This window comes from Rhinatrema bivittatum, chromosome 1 (assembly GCF_901001135.1).
Source record: "Rhinatrema bivittatum chromosome 1, aRhiBiv1.1, whole genome shotgun sequence".
NCBI lineage: Eukaryota > Metazoa > Chordata > Amphibia > Gymnophiona > Rhinatrematidae > Rhinatrema > Rhinatrema bivittatum.
Window position 1 is genome coordinate 489,120,081 of NC_042615.1, and position 26,639 is coordinate 489,146,719.

At 45.8% G+C, this 26,639-nt stretch overlaps 1 protein-coding gene across 5 annotated transcripts in view; it reads right to left on the minus strand.

The window, feature by feature from the left end:
- Positions 1 to 26,639, minus strand: part of LOC115095113 (dynamin-1-like protein) — a 101,178-nt gene that overhangs the window by 41,031 nt on the left and 33,508 nt on the right. For all 5 annotated transcript variants that reach the window (XR_003857694.1, XM_029608400.1, XM_029608392.1 and 2 more), the window contains 5 exons: positions 14,787 to 14,907; positions 13,970 to 14,101; positions 3,871 to 4,077; positions 3,361 to 3,481; positions 3,100 to 3,255 (listed from right to left, as the gene is read on the minus strand). Coding sequence is in view for 4 of the 5 variants with exons in the window: in XM_029608400.1 (XP_029464260.1) it covers positions 3,100 to 3,255; positions 3,361 to 3,481; positions 3,871 to 4,077; positions 13,970 to 14,101; positions 14,787 to 14,907 (737 nt within the window). In the remaining variant the exon portion in view is untranslated. The remainder of the gene's footprint in view (positions 1 to 3,099; positions 3,256 to 3,360; positions 3,482 to 3,870; positions 4,078 to 13,969; positions 14,102 to 14,786; positions 14,908 to 26,639) is intronic.

The following is a 26,639-nucleotide window of genomic DNA, read 5'->3' on the forward strand; positions in this document are numbered from 1 at the left end:
GAGATTGAAGAATCTAAATATGTACACCCTGGAGGAAAGGAGGAGCAGAGGTGATATGATACAGGCTTTCAGATACTTGAAAGGTTTTAATGATCCAAAGACAACGACAAACCTTTTCAGTTGCAAAAAAAATCAGCAGAACCAGGGGTCACAATTTAAAACTCCAGGGAGTAAGGCTCAGAACCAATGTCAGGAAGTATTTCTTCACGGAGAGGGTGGTTGATGTCTGGAACGCCCTTCTGGAGGAAGTAGTGAAGACCAAAACTGTGAAGGATTTCAAAAGGGCGTGGGTGGGATAAATACTGTGGATCCATAAAATCTAGAGGATGTGAATGATGAGAAGAGGCATGGGGGTGGCTTGCGGGAATGACGGCTACTACCTGGAGATTATTCAATAAACATACACACGGTTAATGTCCTTATTCAATAAACATACACACGATTAATGCGACTCCAACATTGCTCTATGCTTCAACAGTTAGAGGAAATGTGGAAAAAAGGATTTGCATCCACAAAAAAAAAGCAGGGGAGCAGCTTGTTTGTTACAGTGGTTATTACCCCAAACCAAATAAGCCTGATACTTCACTTTCAATGAATATCCAGCATAGCTCTCTGCTTCAACAGCAGGGGGAATGAAGAAAAGATAAACAAACACACGGTTAACGTCTTATTCAATAAACATGTACATGGATAATGCGATTCCATCATTGCTCTATGCTTCAACGGCAAGAGGAAATGTGGAAAAAAGGATTTGCATCCACAAAAAAGTAGGGGAGTAGCTTGCTTGTTACAGCGGTCACTACCCCAAACCAAATAAGCCTGCTGTTACGGTGGTTATTACCCCAAAACAAATAAGCCTGATACTTCACTTTCAATGCATATCCAGCTTAGCTCTCTGCTTCAGCTGTAGAGGGAATGAAGAAAAGACATTTTATATTCAGACAACTTCCAATAAGGACTAAATTACATAGTCTAGGTAAAACAAATAATCATGCGTGTAGCTTGCTTGTAACGGTGGTTACTACCCCGAATCAAGACTGATACTTCACTTGGAATACATATCCAGCACAGCTCACTGCTTCAACGGCAGGGGGAATGAAGAAAAGAGGATTTATATTCAAACAACCAACAAGGACTGAATTGCACAGGCTGGGTAAACAGCTTCCTGCAGGGGTATATGTACTGGTGGTGATGTCAGATTGAAATCTGACTCCGTCTCCAACTGCTATCAGGAGCACGCTATACCCATTGGTCCTGAGTCCATCTGCTAAATGCTAGGAAAATTTTGAGTTGACAACATTTAAAGAGTGTGTTTTTAGATTGCTACAATTTTTCATAGGGCAGTCCACTGGTCAACAACCCCCTCATCCCCCTCTCCCAAATGAATTGCTTCTTCACTACTGGCATGACAGTGAACAAATGTCCTACATTCACCCATCAGAAACCTGAAAACCTTACTCTAACCCCGATGCAACTATAAAACGGTGCTCAAATAAAGTTATTGCTGGAAAAAAGGAGAGGCCCATGAAGGGGTGTCATGATCACCGATTCTCTTTGCCATTAATACCTTATTACTTCTGTCCAGTTTTACTGCACCCCACTTCTGGCTGAAAGCTTCCAGTGCAACTTTGGGACCAGCCATTAGGTGAGGTTTCAAAAGCAGGATTTGATCAGCATGCCTCCCTGGGCTAGGACAGAATGCTGCAGTGTTCCTGTTACAAAGGAGGAAGATGCAGGAAATCTGTGGACAGCCCCCATCAAGCCAGTCTGAATACTGAATAGTTGGGAAAGGAGAGGGCAGGGTTGCAGTGCTTGGTGAATTGGTCACTGCAACACAGTGTTGATTATAGAGAGGAGCAGAGAACAGAACCAACTTTTACTGTCATGCAGGGCAATAAGTTAATTAGCAAAGCCTGGGCTGACCCTAGGAAAGTAGGAGTTTACTGGGCAAGAAATCTCAATAAGCTGGAGGAACAGCTACAGACTGCCTGCTGCAGGAATGATTTGACTGCTCAGGGTTTGCTTTGTTTTTTTATAATAATGATTAACAACTAAGTCAGTAAAGAAGAGGTGGTAAAATCCATCAGCCCTAGTAAAAGCTATGTAAGTCTCTAAAGACTAATATTTTTCTATTTCTTCTGATGTATGCTGAATCATTTCTATTGACAATGAAGGCTTAACTCAACAGATTTTAATGCAAGTGAAAGGAGCCTAGAAGAACTGGAAACGTACCCTGCTCTGGGGGAGGAATCCAGTACACTGGGGACATTGCACTCAAAACGTCCTGCTCTCTGTGGGATTGATGAAGATGGTGACATGTCCTCCACCAACATGCAAAGCAGCAGCATCCTATGTCTCGTGCAAGGGAATTGAAGGACTGCACACTAAGAACTCCTAGCCAGCCCAACCAAATCCAGGCCAGAGTCTTATTCAATCAATCCCAGCAAGTAACAGAGGAGTCAGATATTGACCTAGTAAATCAGTGCCCGATTTATGTGCGTAATTTTTGGTCCCATGCTGGAATGTACTTGACACGCCCCAACCACCCTTTTTTCGTATTCACGCACATGCGCACATAATTTGCAGCTTTTTAAATTTGCATTGCTCGCACAGGCCCAGGTACTCGAGTATATGGGCCTTTTAATGTGAGCAACGCTTTTAAAATTCACCCCTCAATGTACAATCAAGCTGTGAACAAGGTGACTAGCATAGTGGGGTTTAAAATGGGTTTTGACAATTTTCTGGATGAAAAGTCCATACAAAATGATGAACCAGATAGACTTGGGAAAGTTACTGTGACCCAGCTTGGAGACGGGATTCTGGCTCGATAGAAATGTGGTCTGGCTCAGCATGGCACATCTTTTGTTCTTATCAATGTGTACTGAGATATCTAGGCTAACAACAGTAATGCCAAGAACTCAATCCTGGTCTCTTAAGGCCAATACAAAACCCTCCAGGAAAATCAGTTAAAGACAAAATTGAATTGTTTCAACAATTATTAATTATACATAATTTTGCAGAATTTTAAACTAGGTACAGATTTTTTCATGTGTCTGCACAGAATTCCCCTAGGAGGAATAGGTGGCGTAGTGCTGTTACCTGTGTATTATAGGTAGAGCAGTGCTGTATGATGCGCTGTAATTCTTCGTGCACCAGTTCCACACAGCGCAGACTTGGCTCCTCTAATCGCTTAATTTGTCGTTTCACCAACAGCTCAAAAGAAACCTCAGGAACAAAGAGAGCTGGACGAGGTCCCTGCACCAAACAGCAAAAAGACACTCCTCATTACCTATCCATAACTGAGGACAGTGGGAGCAGTGCTCAGGTGGACACTAGACAGAGAGAGAGAGGAATCCATACCGTGGCATTTCGGATTGCGGTGAGAATCTCTAGCGTTGTAAGCCCAGACAATGGATCAATCGACTCCAGTGTGCGACCAAATGTCTCGTGGAAGATATAACACATCCGAGCACCACCACAGCTAGAAAGTAGGAACAGCGGTGTGAAGCTCACAGATCTTGTAACATACCCCAGACTGCAGTACACACTCACAACACACACCCATCTGGCCAATACAGATTCATAAACACACACCTCCTCCTCCCCCATTGCAGATTCACAACACACATCTCGACATATCTCCCTTCTCCCCCCTATAGCACACACACAACACACACCATTTCCCTTTCAGCATAGCATACATCCCTCCATCCCTCAGTGCCAACTCATGGTACATGCAACTCCTCACTTCAGCACAGACTGATAACACATACTCCTCCTTCCTTCAGCACAGGCTCATAGCACACCCCCCCTCCTTCCCGCAGCACAGACTTACAGAACATATCCCTCTTACCCTCAGTGCAGACTCACAGTTCAGAGGTCTCGATGTTCTTTGCCGTTCCTTCAATGGTGCTGCAATACTCTGTGGCAAATTTGGTGATGATATGCAGGAGCGTTGCATTGTGGTCCTGGATAGGCTGTCCATAGCTCTGCAGCACAGACTGGTACTGTGCTGTCAGCACGTTCACCCGGGTCTTCAACTCTGGCAGGCAGTCTCGGATGTGGTGCATCAACAACCTACAGGCAAGTGTTCAGACAGTAATACACTGACAAGCCAGACAACTACAAGCAGAAAAGCAATAGCAGCCAAAGAAACAAAATAAGAAAAGACAAACCCACACCACAACCTTCAACTCTGAGGTTTTAGAATTTCCTTCAACAGGGAGTACAGTATAAACAGTGAATGTGTAGTGTAGAACATTCAGAACCAATACATCTGTTATGCATCCAGCCATGTGAGTAACCAACTTGGGGCAGCCAAGAACTGTATATTCTCCGAAGGCAGGTGAATTGCCAAGTAACATAGATAAGTGATGCTAACGTTGCTTGGTGCTGATTGGACCTCTTTCCAGAGCTTATGGGGAAATGTTTAGAAACACTGTGCATGTGCAGCTCTTCCTGTGCTCCTGTGCCCACACAGTGTGCTTCAGCTTGTCTTTATGCGCAAGGTGGCAAGAACGTTCATTTTTATCAGAACAGCGTTCTTCTGCTAATGTAAGACATGATTTACTAAGGCTTTTCCCCCATTCCACATGTATAGGAAAAACCAAGTACCTGGGTGGGGCATTGACAATTATTTGACTTTTGGTCATTTTTTCTTTACAATGTGTCCCAGAAAATGTTTTGTGCCCCAGCTAGTTCACTAACCAACTTTTTCCCCTCACTTATAAATTTTCTTATATTTTTTCATCACTCTCTCTCAGTAGGCCTGCTTAGTCTGCAGCCCCTGTCAGATCTCCCAATCATAGTTTTTTTCTGCTCAGGTTGTCTTCTGTGCAAAAATTGTCTCTTGATTTCATCTGGTCAAGTTTTTTTTAAGTATTTCCAAAACGAAGGCCATTTACTTCAAGTTTTACCCCAAGCTGAAGCAGAAGATACCTGTCACAAGCCACCACCAGACCTTCAAATGCTTGGATAAGGATCATAATTCGACCAATTGTAACATCTACATCTTTTCCAGAGGCTTTATGGCTGGCTGAAGGATTACAAACTTAAGTCCTTGCTGAAAACATGGCTGTTCAAAACAGGTATTTTATTAGACATTGGCGCACATATTGAAGCATTACTTGAACGATATTACCGATGTACATGGTCGTATTTTGTGTGTCAGTGATTGTTTGTTAATTACTTTTATGCTTGTTGACAGGTACATCGCCTAGTGTACTGTTTAGGCAATTTACAAATATGAATAAAGAAAGATGTTACCAAAAGCAACCACAGTCTTATCTTGAGGAGTTGAAGAAGGCTGGGTCCATTGAATGCAAAACTGAAGCAGAAGGACCACAGAGCCACACTGTCTGCTGGTGGTACAGAAGTGCAAAAGAAACCATCAAACTCTGGTGCCAAAGTGAAAAGAGAAGCCCTAGCTACAAGAACATTTTTGCTCTCCAAACTAATGCTGAGCATTGGGCTCAGAGCAATTGAGCACAAAGCTGAGGGGACATGGCACAGAAAAGTGAGTGAAAGTGAAGAAATATTGGCACTAATTCTCTTCAAACATGGCTCCAAGAGCCAAGGGATCTTGGAAGCTGTGTTTCCTTCTGAACCCCAAAGCTGCTCTGCTTAGTGGTTATCTCTGCCTAACATTATGGGCAATTGCTACAATGGTCTCCTGAGGTCCAGCTTTAAGCCTTCCACCCCTTATGAGAATACAGAAGTCCACTGACCTTGTGAGGATCACCACATTTCTGACTCCGTGATCTTTGAGGAGAAAGTTCAGAGAAGAATTGCAAAAGCAATGTTCAATATGTAGACTGTTGAGCAGCAGGCCTTGACAAGCTCAATCTCACTTGGAGCATCAAGCAACCCGCTTCCTACTCTCTTGCCTTCAGGACCAAGCACCTCAATACACTAGACTCTTAGAGGTCCATATTCAGACACAATCTGGATAGAAAAGTTAGCCAGATAAACTTATTTATCCGGATAACTTTGGAGGTATATTCAATAGTGCAGCCGCAGTACTGAATATAAACGACTAACTTTAGCACAGCTCTTTGGCCCGACCAGACTTAGCCGGCTAAGTCATCCGGCTAACTTAACTCCTCCCAATTACTGCCCTGGAAAGCCCCTAACTTATCCAGCTAAAATCTAGCCACCTAGAATTTAGTCAGATATCTATCCAAATACTCATTTAGCCGGCTAAATGCTTTTGAATATATTTTTTGGTGTTGAAAGACTTGTTTGACACCAAGTTCATTGCGATGAGGCCAAATGGGCTGGTAGAAAGAAACTTTTTCAGCCCTTTAATGTCAACTGGCCCTGAAAGTTAACTTTCAGCGCACAAAGTCATCAACTTATCGATTGGAACCAGTTCTATTGTAACTTCCAGATGTATTGACAATACAACTGGAAGTGACAGGTCAGAAGAGTTTGGTTCTAAAGAATAATACTCTTCTGACCTTCCCTCAAAACCTTCTCTTCCATAGGCAAGAAACAGGTCTCCAGCTCAAGACCTTCCTTTTTCAGATTTTGTACAGATGATGGCTAAGGCCATTCCAATTGAGTTGAAGGTCAAAGAAGAATCCAAAGCACACTGATTTCATCTCCTTAAGTACCTACATGCCTCTAAGGCATTGGTGGCAGTGCCCATCCACTCACTCTATGAGGCCGTACATAGGAGGCTGTAGTCCTGGTTAGAAGAAAGCTGGAGCCTAAGGATGAGAGATTTGGCTGGTCCCAGTCTGTGGTGATTGAATCTGCCCTCAAAAGATGAAATAAGTCTAAGATACATACCTCAGTATCTTCTGAGTGCATATGTCAGACCTAGGATCATTTTGGGAAAACCACTATGAGAACATTATGATCCAGTCCTGTATAGCATACTACCAGACCTACATTCTGCAGCATTTGCATTTCATCTTGGAAAAGGTACAGAAATTCACTGACCATGTCCCTCAAGAGGACCAAGGTGAAATGTGTTTCCTGTTGGAAGAAGGTAAAGAGTGTGAAACAGGTTCAGTGTGTAAAACATTGGTCCATTCGGCCTACAGCATTTTTGAGATGGTATTGAGAGTCTCTCTGATGGCTACTGATGAATCTAGGATCTTATGGCTGCATCTGGCCTCCACAAAGATGCACAGGAAAGGCTAACAGATATGCCAAGTACTGGAGGAAATCTATTTAAAGAATAGTTCAATGGAGCAGTGGCTCTTCTAAAAATCCATCATAGCATACTTCAGACCTTCTTCACTACTATCTCTGAATTGCCCTCCACATTCGGGAGAAACAGGGATCTATAGTCCAGAAATGGTTTTTTTCTCAAAGAAAATGACTCACCCCAAGCAGCAACAGGGCTTCAGGCCTTGCCACTGCGAAGGCAGACACTCTAAGCCCCATACAACTACCCAAAGCCAGGGATAGGTCTAACTAAATCCAGAGATGATGGCCAGAATACCAATACTCATTCCGGAGGTCCTTCCTATGGATGGAAGGCTGAGTTTTTACACAAATGGTGTCCTATATAACCTCCAATGGCTGGGGCTACAAATTATGCCTATTGGAACACACCCTAAATCACCCTCCCAGAAGAATGATAAAGTTTAACAAATATCAGGCCTGCTCAAGTTGGAAGTTTCTCCTTGTGGACCAAAGCAGTCAAACCTATCCCATTGCAGGGGCAAGAATTTTACTCCAGTTACTTCCTGATCCCAAAGAAAATTGGAACACACTATGCCTTCTGTACCGAAGGTGACTTGAACAAATTCCTCATGAAAGAGAAGTTCCCAATGGTTATCCTAGGCACTGTAATGGCCTCACTAAAAATAAGAGACTGGCTGTGTTCTCTAGATATGAAGGACTATACACTCACAAAGAGATACATCCAACCCATAGGAAGTATCTCTGATTTATTGTAAGGAAATAAATCAGTATTGCATATTGCTTTTTTGGCTCTGCAAATGTTTACAAAATGTCTGTCATCATAGCATTCTTATGCAAACTGGAGGTTCACGTTTCCCTACCTGAATGACTGGCTGTTCAAGGACACATCTCAGGCAAGAGCAAACAAATCCATGCAAAATGCCATTCAAGTGTTGGAGTTACTAGGGTGTGTCATCAGCAACCAGAAATTCAATTTGAGTCTCATACCACAATTTGAATTTATGGGGGCTCTGCTAGACACAATTCAAACCATGGCTTTCCCTCCTGCCAGCAGAACCCTATGCTCTCCATGGAACAAGAAGTCATACAAAGTCAGCAGACATCAGTTTGGACCATGGTGAAGATACTGAGCTGTATGGCCTCAACAGTCCATGTTATACCCATGGCACATCTCCATATGAGAAAAGCCCAATGGACATTAGCAGGTTAACTTTCAGTCATTTATGCATTTAAATACTGATTTACATGTGTAATTTGGTTGTGTGAAAACTGTTCTTCCTCAATGTGGCTAAAACTATGGACTTTGTTTCACAATGTGCATATTAGCCACATTAAGAGAAGGCATTCTCGGGGACTGTTGAGATTGGGGGAGAAGAATAATGTACATAAGGCCTCTTTCACTAAGGCTTTTTCCCATTCTGTATCTATAGGGAAAAAAAAAGCTTAGTAAATCAGGTCCTTAGATTTCAAATCTATGCATGTTATTTTCCATGGGAAAAAAAACCCCACCCACACAAAAATGTTCAAAGATGCAGATGTTCATAGATACTTGGTACCTGTGGCAAGTTTCACAGTGCTGAAAGTTAGGACAAAGTCCTGCGAGGGTCACGTGATGTGGTGGTGCAAGTGAGCAGACATGTGCCTACCTCACTCCTGGGCTTCACCTCTATTTTCCATAATCTTTTGCACAGAATCGCTCCTTTTGGAGCTTTGAGTGGCCACAGCTTTTGTGACAATGGCATTGCAGTTCTTTTTTGACCATGCTTCTAACCTTTGGCTGTCAGTATTTTGTTGAGAATGCAGCTCAAAGATAAGGAGAAAAATAGAATAGGCAAATCTAAGATGATAGAGCTCCCGGATGAGGCGCCTTCTCCAAAGCCTTCTGAACCTGCAGTGAATGATGTAGCACAAGCAGTTGTGTTGGCATTGGAGGAAATATTTCAAAAATGGCTCCAAGAAACAGACTTGTGTAGGGTCCATTGAGGATTGTGCACGATGGCTCAATATGGTGACAAAATTGACTACCTTGAGAACAGATCAAGGAAAGCAAGTTTGCTTACCATAAACAGTGTTTCCGTAGATAGCAGGATGAATTAGCCATGCTGATTGGGAGCGTCACGACTGGGTCAGTAGGCGGAGTTTTCTCAGAGAGTACAGAGTTTTGAACTCTGTACAGCTGCATGGTGAGGTTCCCGCGTGATTGCCATTTTTACCTCAGTCTCTTGTAGCCAAGCGAGATGTACGTGGAAATAGGAATTACTTAGCTGTAGGACTGTCTAGGGAGATGGGAGGGAGCTCCTCCAGGTCCTCTCCTTTGAAAGGCAATGATCCTAACCAAGACTTGGTCTAAATATCCACCAACCAGTTCCTTAACCAAAGGAGATGTCTGGTCAAGACCACCAACATCATAATCCTCAAAGAAATTCTGATGAGGTCATACAAGGCATCCAAGACATAAGCCACTGTGGCCTCCTAACAGTCCACTTGCTTAGCCTCAGACACAGATGGTGTTCTCGTAGCCAGCAATTGCTGAACCCAGCTTAGGTTGGCCCTTTGCCAAAGCTACTGCAAACAAGCCTAGCACAGACACCTCAAAATTCTTCTTGAGATGAATTTCCAGTTTCCTGTCTTGCATATCTTTCAGCACTACTGAACCAGCCACAGGAATGGTGGTCTTCTTAGTGACTGCAGACACTGACTCATCCACCTTCGGGAGTGCCAAAAGCTCAAGCATGTCTTCAGACAATGAATACAATTTTGCCATCGCCCAGCCTACCTTCAGGCCTCTCTCTGGAGTGTCCCACTCCCTGGCCACCAGCTTCTTCACCGATTTGTGAAAAGGGAAGGCTTTCATGGACCCCTCAGGCCATCCATGGTCAGGTCCACTCCTTGATCTGACTCCTTCTGTGGAATCTTGATCCCCAACTTTTTAAGAACATGAGGAATCAAAGGCCACAACTCCTCCTTACAGAAGAGATGCACAACTTTAGGGTCATCCCCTTCAGCAACTGGCATCTCGCCCAGCCTCCCATCTGGGTCTGTCACATCCGGGCTAGTATCAGGAACAGCTGGGTCAGGAGAGGCAGATACCAGCAGAACCTTTTCCTCTGAATCCTCAGAGTCTACATCCGGACTACCAGGATGTGCCATCATCCTGAGGACTCTGTGAGCTTGCCTAGGAATCTGATCCCTGGAACTCCTAGGTCTTTTAGCAGGACATGGACCAAGGAATCCCTGAGCCCGGACCAACTGCTTCCCAGCTGCTTTTCTCGCTAAGTATGCCTCATGCATAAGCAGCACAAACTCCGAAGAAAACATTGTGGGACCCTCCAATTCATGCCTGTAAAGGTCCCCCTCCCTCTGACTCAGGCTTCCTCCTGTTAGCGGAACCCTGCACTGCCAGAGACAACAGAGAAGATACTCTGATCCCCCAAACAGCCCTGAAGTCCCTTAAGCTGCAGACAACATGGCTGCCTTTCCCGCACCCAGCAGGAAGGGATTTGCTGTCTTCAGAGGCGCTCCCACGCCTGCCTTTTGCTTGCTCTGTTGCTTCGGTGCAGCTTCTGCCTGCCCTGTCCCACCCTCTCCATCAGAGAGACATCAGGAGCAGAGCCTGAAACACGAAAGCTGCACATACCCATCACCACATGAGTGGAAGGCACTGCTGTGTGCCATCCAACTGCACAGAAAAAAAAAACCAAAACACTGCACCAGCAAAGGAAGGCCTGACCCCCTAGCCAACAAGCCCTGCCACCCAAGAACTCCCATCCCAGCAAGCGATAAAGCTCTCTGGTTCCACCCACAGCCTCCCCAGCTGCGATATTTATTTATTTATTTATTAAACTCTTATATACTGCTTGATACAATGGAGGTAGGTCCAAGTGGTTTACAATATTAAACAAACAAATTACAGCAATACTAAATAAATATCACAAGGTATACAGAATAAAATATAGTAAAAATAAAGTAAAAGGTTAGGTAAAAGCAAACTTGAATAAATAAGTTTTTAGATGTTTCTAAAAATCTTTGTGAATAGGGATTAATGTAAGGTTATCCGGGAGGGAAGTCCACAAAGAAGGGCCTGCAACCAAGAAAGTTCGGTGTCGGGTAGACTAATCTGGCAAGGCGGACAGTAGGAACTTCTAGTAAACATTTATCAGCAGAGCGTAGTTGTCTTGGTGGTTGATATATCTGAAGTAAAGTGCACTGCCATATAGTAGAGGGGTTGTGGATTAAATTGTGAATGAGACAAAGGATTTTGTATTGGATACGAATGAAACAGGGAACCAATGTAAAGCAATTAGAACTGGAGAGATGTGATCTCTGGTTTTTGAGTTGGATAAAAGATGTGCAGCAGCATTTTGAAAAAGCTGTAATGGGCCTAGTGGAATCAAATAAACCTAAAAATAGGCCATTTCAGTAATCAAATCCAGAAAATGTTATGGTTTGAAGAACCAGATGGAATTCATTGTGAAATAATAACGGTTTTAGATTTTTTAGAAGATGAAGTTTGTAAATTGAGTTTTTGACTACAGTGGAAATATGATTAGACATGGAGAGTTCTGAGTCAAGTGTGACACAGAGGTATCGAGCCTTAGACAAAATTGGTATAGAACAGTTGTCAATATTTAGATGAGATGGAGGATGACAGAAGGATAGTGGTATTGTAGAAAAGTGAACTATTTCTGTTTTGAAGTGTTGAGCTTGAGATGGTTATGTGAAAGCCAAGTTTTAATGGATAGAATACATAGAGCTACAAAGGAGAGAGTTGTAGACCAAGAGTTGTTGTAAGGAACAAAAAACTGAATGTCTGCATAAATCTTGAAGGAATCCCAGTCAGTCCAGAAGACGGCAGAGAGGTAGCAGATAAATATTGAAGAGAATGGCAGATAAGGCAGAACCTTAAGGGACGCTTAAGTTAACAGTGAACCAGTCTGAGTGAAACTGAGAAATATCAATTCTTTGAGTATGGTTAGAAATGAATGACGTGAACCAATCAAGAACTGTGTCAAATATGCCAATTGACTTTAATCCATTAATAAGAATCTGATGATCTATAGAGTCGAAAGCTGCAGAGATGTCTAGTAAAAAACCATGATGTAGTCGGCAGAAGAGCTGCTCAGATTACTCACTAATGAGCTCCTGTGATGCAAAATCATGCAAAGCAGCTCACTGCCGAGCAATTTTGTGAAAACAAGTCACTAAAAAGGCATTGTGGGTTCATTTTTGCAAAAAACTAACAACTAACAGGCCGATACAGTAAAGCGCGGCCGCGGTTACCCTGTTTCTAACCCGCTTTGTACCCACAATTTGGCCGCATAAGTCTAACCCGCGATTCACTATCCGTTTTTACCAATCCTTACCGCTTCTTTAAATCGACGCGTATCCCTTTCCGCCCGCGGCATGTATATGAGATGTAAATGATCGGTTTAGCTATTCCTTCCCATACAGTAACGTGCGGCCCGATTATAGCCTTTTTAACCAACTGTTTTGCCGCGTCTTTAACCCGCTAATTTACCACCTACCCTGACCCTGGCATTAGAGGGATGTGACAGCAATAGGCAGGCTCTGGTCAAATAAGTGGGTGGTTTGGAGCAAGCAAGTAACATGGTGTGGCCTGGTTCTCCTATGCTCGGGCATCGGGGATTGCCAGTCCTCTCTCCCCCCCTCCCGAAGCAAGGCGCAGGGCGAAAATCGACTCAACATGTTATTAAAGCAAATAGAAATTGTAACAAAAGTAAACTTACTGCATGCTTCCAGCAGCCCCAGTCCTCTCTCCCCTCCTCCCGAGGCACGCACCGCGGCTCCCCTGCCTCCCGGGGGCAACCGGCGGCGAAAGCGGCTTCCAGCAGCCCCGCCGGCGAAGGTGCATGAACGCACATCCAATTTGGGCGCTCAAGGCAGCAAAGGCACATGAGCGCACGCCGTGACCTGAGCACCCAGATGGATGTCCGAGGTCACGGCGTGCGCTCATGCACTTTCGCTGCTTGAGCGCCCAAATTGGACGTGCGTTCATGCACCTTCGCTGGCGGGGCTGCTGGAAGCTGCTTTTGCCGCCGGTTGCCCCCGGGAGGCAGGGGAGCTGCGGTGCACGCCTCGGGAGGAGGGGAGAGAGGACTGGGGCTGCTGGAAGCATGCAGTAAGTTTACTTCTGTTACAATTTCTATTTGCTTTAATAACGTCGAGTCGATTTTCGCCCTGCGGCTTGCTTCGGGAGGGGGGGAGAGAGGACTGGCAATCCCCGATGCCCGAGCGTAGGAGAACCATCCACCTCCTGGTACCTGTCATTTCAAATGACATTTGAAATGACAGGTACCAGCGCACCCAGGATACTCTATAGGCGCTGTATAGCGCTCTATACAGTAAAATGGATTACGCTTCATGGACGCGGCTTGCATTTGCGTCTAATTTAAATACTGTATCGAGCGGTATGTGATCCGAACTGTGTGCGCGGCAAACGAGCGGGCGCCTGGCACTGCCGCACTTTTTCTTACGCTCCCTTACTGTATCGGCCTGTTAATGAGGTATAGTTATTTTCTAGGCCGGGCCCGGGAATTAGCAGTTTGTGTGAACCTCCACATGCAGTTAAAGGGGCCTCAGTCTCTGTGAGCACTTCCCTGCCCCTCGAGTGTAAGTGAAAGTCCCTGGTGGTCTTAGTGGCCACCCCCACATTCTCTAAAGCTTATCCTATTGAAGGGGTGGTCTTCCAGGAGTAGAAGCGTTAACACAACACCAACCCCACAGCCATGCTGTAGTGAAAATGTGATGCCTCTGGGTGATACTAAGCTTCCAGATACAGAACTCTCATTACCTGTTGAGTGTCTTGGTGAGGTAGCGAGTTCCATTGCGATTCGCAAGGGATGGATATTTCTTCTGCAGGAAGCCCTGCTCATTCTGCAGCGATTCAGTGATACTTTTCTTGGTGTTGATGTCATGCTGACTCCTGTGGGCAGACAAACAAGTCAATGCACTACAATGGGTGCCACGGGACATGCACACAAAGAAAAAAGTCACAGCTCTGCAGCACAACTGTCAAAGGATGCACAGATATGGCTGGGACAGGATTTGTAGTGGGGACGAAGATAAGTAAATTTTAAGTTCATTCAAACGTGGATTCCCTTGCAGTGTTATTCCTGTATACACAGCCTATTCTAGCCCTATCTCAACTCTGTATCACACAGCCTGTCCCATTCTCATCTCAGCCCTATACACAGAAAATCTTCCTTACCCACTCCCACCCTACTACCACTGCCTGTCTCATTCTCATCCCAGCCTTATACCCCCAGCCTGCCCCACTCCAATCCGTCCTGCACCATATCCTGTTCCACTCCTATCCCAGCCCTGCACTCAGTATCTATCTGAACCACCACCATCCCAACCTAGTACCACACAGCCAATGTCATCCCCAGCTCAAACCCATACAACACAGGTTGTCCCTTTCCCATCCCAATCCCATGCCTATACCTTGTGCCCTTCCCATCCCAATTCCATATCACACAGGCTGTCCCTATTCCCATCCCAGCCCTGTATCACACAACCCTGACTCACCTTCATCTCAACTCTGTACCCATATAATCTGCAGACAGATCATTTTGCTTTTGCTGTTAGCTTGGGGAGGCAACACTTACCTGTTAATAACACCGATGATGCCCAATTTCACTGGAATGACTCTCCCCAGGAGTACATCCATAGCATCTGTTCCAGCATCCATCAGATCCAGTTTGGTGACAACCGCTAGAGTCCTACGACCTGAACAGAGAAACAATCTCTGTGCAAGTAGAAGTATAAGGCCCTGATCACAGATTTTATTTATTTAACGGTTTTTATATACTGATGGTCGTTGGGAACATCTCATCGGTTAACAAGAAACAAAATGCAGCAACAGGCTTTACAATGAACATAGAACTGGTGAATAAGAGGGGGGGGGGGTGGCTCTAACTTGGATGAGAGGGAATAGTGGGAGAGATCAAGTAACTGACATTTACAAGAGCATAACTTTAAGCATCAAAATATTACAAGAGCATGTACAACACAGGTGTACAAACTTATCACATACCTACCATCACCAACCCAAACTTCTCAAACACTTACTGTCACCAAACACATTACCAAATTCCTTGCGCATGTGCATTTCCCATATTCTTCATGCACCTTCTGTAAGCAACATTACCACAAAATCCTCATCCACCAACCACATGCCTAAACTCCTCACAAACTTACCATCACTAGCCACATACCTACTGCCACATCTCTAAACGCTTCACACACATACTGTAAGAAACCATTGGACAGTGTGAAGACTGAGGCTTAATGTTAAATAAGGTATCAAAGAAAAGGATCAATTCTCACAAAATATAGAACCTTAACATTTTGTTTAAGTTAGCATGATCATCTAGCACAATCTAGATGAAAAAAAAAACCACATTTGGACAAATCTATACAAAGCCTCAAAATGTGATTCTTTCCTATTATCAGGCACCGTCAACTTGAAGAAGTGGGAATTAGGGGTGCACTGAAGCCTGTGGCATAGAACTTTTATCCTCTTAAAAATACCATTGCTAGAACCAAGGTTTGAAATTTTTACCTTTGACAGTCGTACCAAGATTGCCAGGCTAAAAAAACTTCCAGATTGGTAACCTGGCAGAAAATCACCACGGAGGCTGCCCAAGGATCAGACCAGGAGTCTCTGTCAACTGAGTAAAGGCTTATATTCTCTCCTTGTTTAAAGGGCCTGGTATCTACAACTGAAGCCTGCTTCTCTGTTCATGATACTGCATGCTTTCTCACGTTGCAACTCTGCTTTCTTTCATAGAAAACATAGAAGTGACGGCAGAAAAGGACCTAATGGCCCATCCAGTCTGCCCAGCAAGCTCCCATAGTTATCAGTTTCCTATACTTATCAGTTACTCAGACTGCCAAGGTCAGGGCTCTTGTTGGTTACTGTTTTGAGTCCAAGAAGGCTTATTTGTTAAGGGTAGTATCCACCACACCAGCAAATTACCCCCATGCTTCTTACTACATTCCACTCCCCCTTGCCTTTAGGGATCCACACAGCGTTTATCCCATGCCCTTTTGAAATCTTTCACCGTTTTTGTCTTCACCACCTCCTCTGGAAGGGCATTCCAGGCGTCCATCACAGGAAAATTGGTTCTTACCTGCTAATTTTCGTTCCTGTAGTACCACGATCAGTCCAGACAGTGGGTTGAGCCTCCTGTCCAGAGAAAAACTCACTGGGTATCCTATATCAGGACAGTTCTCCTCCTATGTCCCTTCAGTATAAACATTAACAAAGCAGAGAAATGTAAAACTGTAATCTTAACTAGAGAAAAATCAAGTAAAACCTGATAAATCCAAATTGAAATTTGAAATTTAAATACTCTTACATATATACATACATATACTTCCGGTACCTTAAAGTTGGAAATGCTTGTGCTTTGTGAAAAGTAGTAGACACTCCGAAAACCTGTGAATGAACAAAACTTCAAGCTGTCATATGAGAATCAGAATGCAGCCAGGGTGGGCGTCTGGACTGATCCGTGGTACTACAGGACGAAAATTAGCAGGTTAGAACCAATTTTCCTTTCCCTGTACGTACCCGGATCAGCCCAGACAGTGGGATGTACCAAAGCTTCCCTAAGTAGGGAGGGACCGAGACAGTCCCACTCGAAGCACCTGTCTGCCGAAGGCACCAAAAAACTGGCGCCTGTACATCGAGGCGATAATGATGAGCAAAGGTATGTAGAGATTTTCGAGTAGCTGCTCTGCATATCTCTTGCAGAGAGACTAACTGGCTCTCCGCCCAGCAGGTAGCTTGTGAACGCAAAGAATGGGCCTTTAGGCCTTCCATAACCATCCGGCCCCAATCGCCTCCTTTAGCCATCGAGCGATGGTAGCTTTAGAAGCCTTGCTTCCCCTATTTGGGCCGCTCCATAAGACAAAGAGATGATCAGAGATACGAAACTAGTTTGTTATCTGTAAGTATTGCAGTAGTACTCTTTTTACATCAAGACACCATAGGTCACCGCCAGGCGTGCTCGCAATGTCTTCTGGAAAAAAAGCAGGGAGCTCCACTGACTGATTTACGTGAAAGGAGGACATGACCTTTGGTAAGAAGGATGGTACTGTTTTAAGGGAAACACCTGAATCAGAAAAACGAAGAAAAGTCTCCCTACAAGACAAGGCTTGGAGCTCGGACACTCTCCTGGCTGAGCAAATAGAGACTAGAAATACTGTCTTGAGAGTCAGATCCTTAAGCGTGGCCCACCGGAGGGGTTCGAAGGGCGCCAAATTAAGGCGCCATGATGGACAAGTAGCCCGGACAGGCAGGTTCAAATGCTTGGCCCCTTTGAGGAATCGAACGACATCTGGATGGGCCGCCACCGCAGAACCATCGACCCACCCTAAGAGGGAACCGAGAGCCAAAACCTGTACCCGCAAGGAATTAAAAGACAAATCTTTGGAGAGGCCATTCTGTAGGGAGGAGAGGACCTGGGACAACCGGGGCCTTACATGCCGGTACTCCGGAATCAGCACACATATTCTCAAACACTCTCCAGACCTGGATGTAAGCGAGCGAGGTAGAAGTCTTACTTGCCCGCAACAGAGTGGATATAACTTCCTCCTTATAACCCTTCTTCCTCAGTCGCCGCCACTCAAAAGCCAGGCCGCTAGACAAAAGCGAACCGCATGATTGAAAAATACGGCACCTTGCTGAAGGAGGTTTGGTAGGTGACAGAGGCAAAGAGGACCGTCCGACGGGAGGTTCACCAGATCCGCAAACCATGGTCTCCGGGGTCATTCTGGCACCATGAGACTGACCGGCCCCATGTGAAGTTCTATCCTTCTGAGTACCTTTCCCACCAGAGGCCAGGGTGGGAACACGTAGAGGAGGACGTTGCGAGGCCAGGGCATCCACCCCTTCCGAGCAGTGCTCCCTTCTGTGACTGAAGAATCTGGGAGCTTTCGCATTCCTCAGGGTGGCCATCAGGTCCAAGTGGGGAGCTCCCCACTTGCGTACAATAAGATCCATCGCCTCTTCGGACACAATAAGATCCATCGCCTCTTCGGACAACTCCCACTCTCCGGGGTCTAGATGTTGACGACTGAGGAAGTCGGCTTGAATATTCTCCTTCCCCGCAATGTGGGAGGCTGCCAGTTGATCCAGATGGCGCTCCACCCAGGACAGCAGCTTGCTGGCTTCCAGGGCCACCAGACGACTCCTGGTGCCCCCCTGGCGATTGATGTAAGCTACTGTGGTGGCATTGTCGGAGAGGACTCGCACAGCTTTGCAACGGACCAAGGGTAGGAAAGCCTTGAGTGCCAGATGGACCGCTTGGGCCTCCAGACGATTGATGTGCCAGTGGGATTGGACTCGGGGATTGATGTGCCAGTGGGATAGGCCCCTGGGTAGCCTAGTGCTGACACACCGCTCCCCAGCTGGACAATGATCAACTGGGGTGTCTTCAGGGGCATCCCCTTCAACAGGTGGGCGAGCGAGAGCCATCACTGCATGCTGGCAATGGTAGAGTCGGAGAGCAATAGAGGTGTTTGAAACTTCTCAGAGACCGGCTTCCAGCGGGATAGCAAAGTTTTCTGTAAAGGACACATATGTGCAAAAGCCCAAGGAACCAAATCTATAGTTGAAGCCATAGAGCCCAGGACCTGGAGATAGTCCTAGGCCGTGGGCACTGAGAGAGATAACAGATGTTGTACTTGATCCATGAGCTTGAGCGCCCGGGCAGTAAAACTTTTCCCACGTGGTTGTCAAAGCGTGCTCCTAGGAAGTCCAGGACCTGAGAGGGCTTGAGGTTGCTCTTGGAGAATTTGACTATCCACCCGAGGGAGGCGAGGACCGACAAGACCCTGTTGACTGCTATCGCACAGAGCTTCTCTGATTTCGCCCGAATGAGCCATTCGTCCAGGTAAGGATGGACTAGGACTCCCTCCTGGTGGAGGAAGGCCGCCACTACCACCATGACTTTGGTGAATGTGCGAGGAGCGGTGGCGAGACCAAACAGGAGTGCCTGAAACTGGTAGTGTAACCCCAGGATGTTGAAATGAAGATACGTCTGGTGTTCCTGATGGATCGGGATGTGAAGGTAGGCCTCTGTCAAGTCGAGAGAAGGAAGGAATTCACCTGAGCGAACTGCTGCTATGACCGCCCTCAGGGTCTCCATCCAAAACTGGGGAACCTTGAGCACCTTGACGACTCTCTTGAGGTCTAGGATTGGTCGAAAAGAGCCTTCCTTTTTGGGGAAGATGAAGTAGATGGAATACCGGCCGGACCCCTGTTCCTCCAGGGGAACCGAGACTATGGCACAGAGCTCTTGAAGCCTGTGTAGAGTCTGGCACACCACTAGACATTTCCGACTCCTGCAGGCAGAGATCCCGAGCAAATTCTAATGCATAGCCTCTTTCGATTACCTCGAGGACCTACTGATCCGAAGTAATTTTGACCCATTCCTCGTGAAACAGGGACAGACGTCCACCTAAGTTGGGAATGGAGGAATGGGCCGGCCACATCTCATTGGGAGGACTTCGGGGCTGAACCTTGAGGGTGACCATCCCGGAATGGACATCGTCCACGAAAGGAATGAGACCATGATTGAGATCTAGTGGAGGTATTTCTTTGGGAGGCCTCCCATGGCTGGTTGTACCTGCGCTGCCCCCGGAAACGAGGGAGTGAAGGGAAAAAAAGACTTGGACTGTTTAGGGCAGTCCTCGGGCAGCTTATAAATCTTGTTGTCGCCCAAAGATTTAATAAGCTGTTCCAGGTCCTCCCCAAAAAGCAACTTACCCTTAAAAGGGAGAGTGCCCAATTACAATTTGGAAGAGGAGTCTGCTGCCCAATTTCGCAGCCAGAGGAGTCATCTGGCCGACACCGCTGAAACCATGGCTCTGGCCTGCACCCTGAGAGATCATAAGAGGACATCAGCCCAATATGCAACCGCAGCTTCCAGCCACTCCACCTGTGCCGCCTCTGCAGATGGGAGGTCCTGGGTGCTGAGTAGTTGTTGAACCCACCTGAGGCTTGCCGCTGCATGAGACTGCTACAGACTGTCACCCGGACGCCAAGAACTAAGACTTAAAAAATCCTGAAGGTCCTTCAAGGCCGTCACTCCGACCACCGGGATGGTGGTTCTCTTTGTTACAGCAGATACCGAAGCATCCACCTTAGGTACCTTGAGCATCTCTAGGCACTGGTCCGGGAGGGGATAGAGCTTGTCCATTGCTCTGCCGACCCGTAAACCAGATTCAGGAGCTTCCCACTCTTGGAGTAGCAATTGCATTAGCATAGGATGAAAAGGAAAGGTACGCGGAGGGGGCTCTCAAACCAGCCAGGACAGGGTCTACGTTACTAGAACCCGGGGTAGTCTGCGATTCCTCAGGAGGGACATCTATACCCAACTCAGCCAAAACAAAAGGTATAAGCGGGTCCAGCTCCTCCCGCTGGAACAGGCGTAAGACCCACGGGTCATCCCCCTCGACCGGTGGGTTTTGAGTGAGAGCATTGGCATCCGGATCAGGATCTGGAATCTGAGGGGGAGATTTAGGAGGATCCGGCGGGTTTTGCCCCCCAGGTATGGTCCTAATCGGAGTGGTCCCTTGAGAGACCGAGGGCTGGGAAGCCTGGTCTGCAGATACCCGAGGCACTTTGGCGGGTGGAGGGCCCGTAGGAAGGTGCACAGGGTCTGTGCAGGGTTCCTCCTGGTGCAGCAAGCTGGCCACATAAGCCTTATGTAGCAAAAGGACAAAATCCATGGAGAAAGGAGTGAGGGCTTTTCCTGGCCTTTAAGGAAGGGGGTACCACGTCCAGGGGGTCAAGGACCACATTAGAAGGACCCACTGGGCTTAAATCGGGGCGGGGGGGGGGGGGGGGGGGGGGGAGAGAGGAAGTTCCAAATCGAGTTTGCTCGAGCTATTTACCCAGCGGGGAAGGGGATCGGCAGTGCAGGAGAAATCAGCCGGCCTGGCAGCGCATTTGCAAGTTCTGCCTTGAACAGCTGATTTCTCCTGCACTGCCGATGGCCCTTCCCCGCCGGGTAAACAGCTCGAGCAAACTCCCTCGTGGGAGAGCCTCAAGGCAGACTCTCCACAAGCTATACAAAATGGAGACCTCGGCATGGTGAGGGGGGGGGGGGGGGGCTGCCGCATGAAAAAATGGCAAGTTCCCCTGTGCCTGGCTGCGAGCGGAAGAGAGGGTAAAAATAACTCTGCTCCCCATTCCTTCCCACGAAGCAACTTGTTGTTGTCCAAGGTACTGAGAAATAAAAACTCTCCTGAGCAAACCCTTTTTTTTTTTTTTTTTTTTAAATAGCTTAAAGAAACAGCAGCTAAAAGAAAACAAGAGGAATAAACTTCTCTGTCAGCCAGAGACCTGAGGCATGAATCTTCTCAGGGGTTTCAATGGGGAGGGACCGGACCCACCAGTATCACCCCAGGGCCAGGCTGAAGTACTCAAGGGGACAGGGTCCCCCGTAGGCCCTAGTAAGAGCGAGGAGACAGGACTTGCTGCTCCTGCTGAATACATTTTTTTTTTAAACAGGTTGAGATTAATAAATATTTGCTTGATCCTTTGAAAGTAAAGAATAGAAGGAAGAGAAACTTTTGCAATCCAAGAAACTGCTACAAGAAGGGAAAACCACAGGTTCTACTATCTGCATCTGCTGGAGTCAGAGAAATACTGAAGGGACACAGGGTGAGCACTCTCCTTATATGGGATACCCTTTCAGTTTTTCTCTGTCTTTATCTGCTGGACAGGAGGCTCAACCCACTGTCTGGACTGATCAGAGTACGTACAGGGAACCTCTCCATGAAGAAATGTTTCCTGACTTTAATTCTGAGTCATCCTCCCTGGAGTTTCATTTCATGACCCCTAGTTCTATTGGTTTCTTTCCAGCGGAAAAGGTTTGTTGTTGATCGTGCATCAGTAAAACCTTTCAAGTATCTAAAGGTCTGTATCATATCTCCCCTGCACCTCCTCTCCTCCAGGGTATACATATTTAGGTCCTTCAACCTCTCCTCATAAGTCTTTTGATGGAGACCCCCCCCCACCATTTTGGTCGCCCTTCTCTGGACACCTCCATCCCGTCTCTGTCCCTTTTGAGAACAGAACTGAACACAATACTCCAGTATATGCTCTCTGTGCAGTGTGTCTTCTCTCCTATGGTAGTATTTTTGCTACCTGGATTTGCTATCGCTGTTTCTCCTGTCTGTTAGAATGGTTTGCACATGGCACGACAATGCTATTAAAGTACTATATGATTTCAAAAGATTATTTGGTAAAACTCTGTATATGCAGATGTATAACAGTTTATTACAATTATATACTGCTTTGAACTGGTTTCTTAGCCAGTAATAGTGGTATATATTAAATTAAATCTAAATAACCTTATGGCACAGAAAAGGGTGAAGTTTCTGGCAACTAAAATATGAAAGCAAAGTTTGGTTTGTTCTATCCAGTAAGGTTGAAATATTTCAGGATCCTCAAGAACTAAAAGACTACAGTGACTCTCTTTCAGAAAACCAAATGGAGATTCTGAGATTCAAGTGTGCAGAAGAAGATGACAAAGAATACCAGAGTGAGACTGAGTTTTATGTACTGTAATCCTGTCTAAAAAAAAATGTGGTTCTTTTTTTTTTAATTTGCACCATTATAACTGCAGACAAAAATATGTATATGGATTTGGGGTTAAGGAAGGTTCTTGATTACAACTGCACTAACGGCTGATAATTATGTGAGTAGCTGAGAGACTTCAGAAGAATTACTATGAATGGGTTCATGTAGAAGGCTATGTTCAGTAGCCATTCACCCGGCTAAACGGGGTGGCTATCAGTGCCAGCCCTTACCCAGCTCGAAGTCCACATGGAGATCAACACCCGGGGGTGGGAAATAACACTCACTGATGACATTTTCAAGCCTAGGTATACTGCTGTCAAGGGAAAAAGCGGGTGCAAATCCCTGCAGGCTCTTTTCCTCGGAGCAGTTTTCAAAGGGAAAGAGCCAACTTACTGAGTAAAAAGTGCCCACTGATTCTGCATCTGTGCATCCAGTTTGAAGATTGCCTCATAAAGCGTCAAAACTATTTCTGTGTATTCGTGCGGCTAATACCACAAACTCACTACTTTACTCCTAAAGCTAGTACAGTTTGAAATGTGGGTCCCCAGGCAGCTTTGTTACTGGAGACTGTGAAGCCTTGACTGACTGTAAGAATTTACTTAGTACAAAATGAGGTCCCATGAAAAATCTTCCATAGATTTCCTGGAAAATGTAATGGACATTGGGCAAAATGCATTGTAAATGTTGCAGGTGTGCTGATTCATCGTTTAATTTAAAATGGGAACCAACAAGTTTTCCCTATAACCTATGGCTTTAACAGAAAATAGGGAGATGCCAATATGAGAACAATGAAATAACAGATCAGCTTTGGGAGTGTGTTTTTGCAATATACGGGTTGTGAGAATATGTGCATGAATTTAAACGTCACTGTTTTAATGGGCATCAGCCATTATGAAGGCTAAGTGTTCTTTACACGCAGATAGATACAGAGATTCCTATGCAGTGAAGGAGTGATTGGAAGAATTGCTGAAGATCTAGTGCATGAGATGATGATATGATTCATGAGTTCATGACTGCTGCTGAATTTATGCTGGGGGACTGAGAATCTCTGTATACATGAATTTAGGCATACAAACAAGAAAAAGACCTAATGGGCTTATTGCTTGGAAATGCAGCAAACACATGGAATAGCAACATTTTGTGAAACTATTAGTCAGTACATTTCTTAATTTTAAATGTGCCCCATTGAGCTTTGTTTTGTTTAAAGGACATTGTCTTTTTTAAAAGTATTGTGGCAAAGTCAATTATTTGGGAATATTATTTAGTGTGGTTGTGTGTTTGTGCTTTTAATAGTCAGTAAGGCAGCAAATAAACAGAAGTTAGAGTGTTTGTATATTAAAAACAAAAAGTTACCAGAAGCTAGAAATAAGCTAGGAGCAGTGTATACCTAAGTAAAAAGGTTGAAAAGTTCAGTTCAGTTCAGTTACTCACCTTGGAAAGGTGTTGAGGTACTGTGATGTGGTTTGATTAGGCACTGGCAGCGGTTTGCCTGTGAGGACCTGAAGACCTTTAGCTTGAAGAAAAGGCCCTTAGACCTTTCTTCTGGCAAGTTATGCACCTGCATCTTGGACTCTCCAGATGCTCCAGGTCATCCTTGTAAAAGAGCCTGCCCTTAAAAGGAAGAGCTCCCAGTCGAGAATTGCACCATCTCCCCCAACCAGCCACACAACCACAGCAGTCTCCTGGTTGACATTGCAGACATCCTGATCCCAAAAGATGATCTGACCAAGCTTCTCAAAGCATCTGCAATATACACCAGAGTTGATTTAACCATTTTTTTTTGCTGCCTCGCCTGACGCAGCTTGCGACTCTAATGCAGTCATGCTCTCTGCATAAAACCGCAGCAAACTGCAGTCCTTATGCTCAGGGCCAAGACTTCAAACCTCATCCTGAGGCAAAGCTACATCTCTCTCAATGTAGCAGACCCCGCTACCTAATTAACTTATGAAAAATAAAAGCTGTCACTGGAACATGCCAGCCATCCAGAACGAAATCCTCTAAGACAGTATCAGCTCTCGCAGGTCAGAGTCCTCCTCTGAACCTTGATACCCTGCTCCCGAAAAACTTGGGGAAATCCATCCCCTTCGGCCAGCGGGACCTCTCCATGTCCCTGGCTGGATCTGTCACATCAGGCATCTGGAAATCCTAGTGTGCAAACTCTGTATAATATGAAATCTCAGAACACATCGAATGTCCGCCACACACTGTCCTTCAGCTCGCACGAGACTCTTCACTGGGATTGAGACAGAGAGAAATCTCCTGCTGTTGGGCTTCACCGCTTATGCCCTAAGCCTAAGGAACACCAAGCAAGCGGCCCGCAGCAGATCCGTCCCACATTACTTCACAGCCCATTCCTCTGGCCCCTCATCGAAGGGACTTCTCTGGACATGAAGCCAAATCTAGAACTACCTACCCCCCCCCCCCCCCCACCCCCGGAATCCTTTCAGGCTTTTTTTTTTTTAATTACAGGACATGGGCAACTTTGTGCCCTGCTATAGGGACGTGGATGCTTCCCCCTTGCTACCTTCCTGGCATGAAAAGCCAAAAGACTCAGAGGCCCGAAGGCACACTCCTGTGGGACCTTCTGACAGCCGGGGAAAGGATGTATTTATTTATTTATTTATTTTCTATACCGAAATTCCTGTATTAGATACAAATCAGTCCGGTTTACAGAGAACGGGAACTCGCCCGGGACTTGTTTGGCTGGGGCTTTTTACATTGTAACAGTTTTAACATTAAAACAATTAGATATACTTTCCATGACATAGCATTAGAACTTTTACATTTTACATTGAAGCATTGAAAACAGTGAAACAAGGCTTAAATAGTTAAATAAACAGAACAGATAAACAGAATAAACAAATAAATAGTCAAATAAATAGAACAAAGTAAGAGGCTTCAAAATAAGTTGGAAACAGTTAGTGAGGGAGTGGAGGGTAAAGGAAGGGGTTGTGAAGCCTGGTTGCATTATAAGTCTGGAAACGCTTGTCTAAAGAGCCAAGTTTCCCCCCCCCCCCCCCAGTTCTTACTGCCTATGCCAAAATAGGCACCTTGCATGCCCCGGCACTTCCCTAAGTTCGCTGCATCGTCTCCGAGGCAGCCCCACCAGAACTGACCTCTCCACGGAGACACAGAGGCCGCACACCAACTGCGCCCGAGCAACACAACATGAGCTCCACCGCTCCTGCATCGGTTCTTCAGCACCATTAGCCACGTGCGCTGACTGCTCCCCAGCCTGAAGCTGTTCTGCTTGCTGTGCTAAAGCCACCAGCTCCTCAGCGCCATTTGCCATGAGCTTTGACTCGCCGCTGCAGTCTGACTGATCCCCCTGAATGGGAACCTGCTTTTTTTTTTTTTTTTACCGTGATGGCAGGTCCCTTCGAAGACTCCTCACCACCTGACAAACAGACAGCACACAATCCGGCCCAACTGAGCCGCAACCGAGCTAACCCACAAGTGTGGCAGACCAAGCCTCACACCATGTTTCATGTGGCCAGAGGATCCTTACCCTAACAGCTGCCCACCTCACACACACTGCTGCTGAGAAGAAAAACAAAGCGGTCTAAAATTATCTCAGCTGCCCCAAGCAGGAAAGCAGAAAACATTTTTTTTTTTTAAACTTAAGAACATGCCATACTGGGTCAGACCAAGGCTCCATCAAGCCCAGCATCCTGTTTCCAACAGTGGCCAATCCAGGCCATAAGAACCTGGCAAGTACCCAAAAACTAAGTCTATTCCATGTTACTGTTGGTAGTAATAGCAGTGGCTATTTTCTAAGTCAACTTAATTAATAGCAGGTAATGGACTTCTCCTCCAAGAACTTATCCAATCCTTTTTTAAACACAGCTATACTAACTGCACT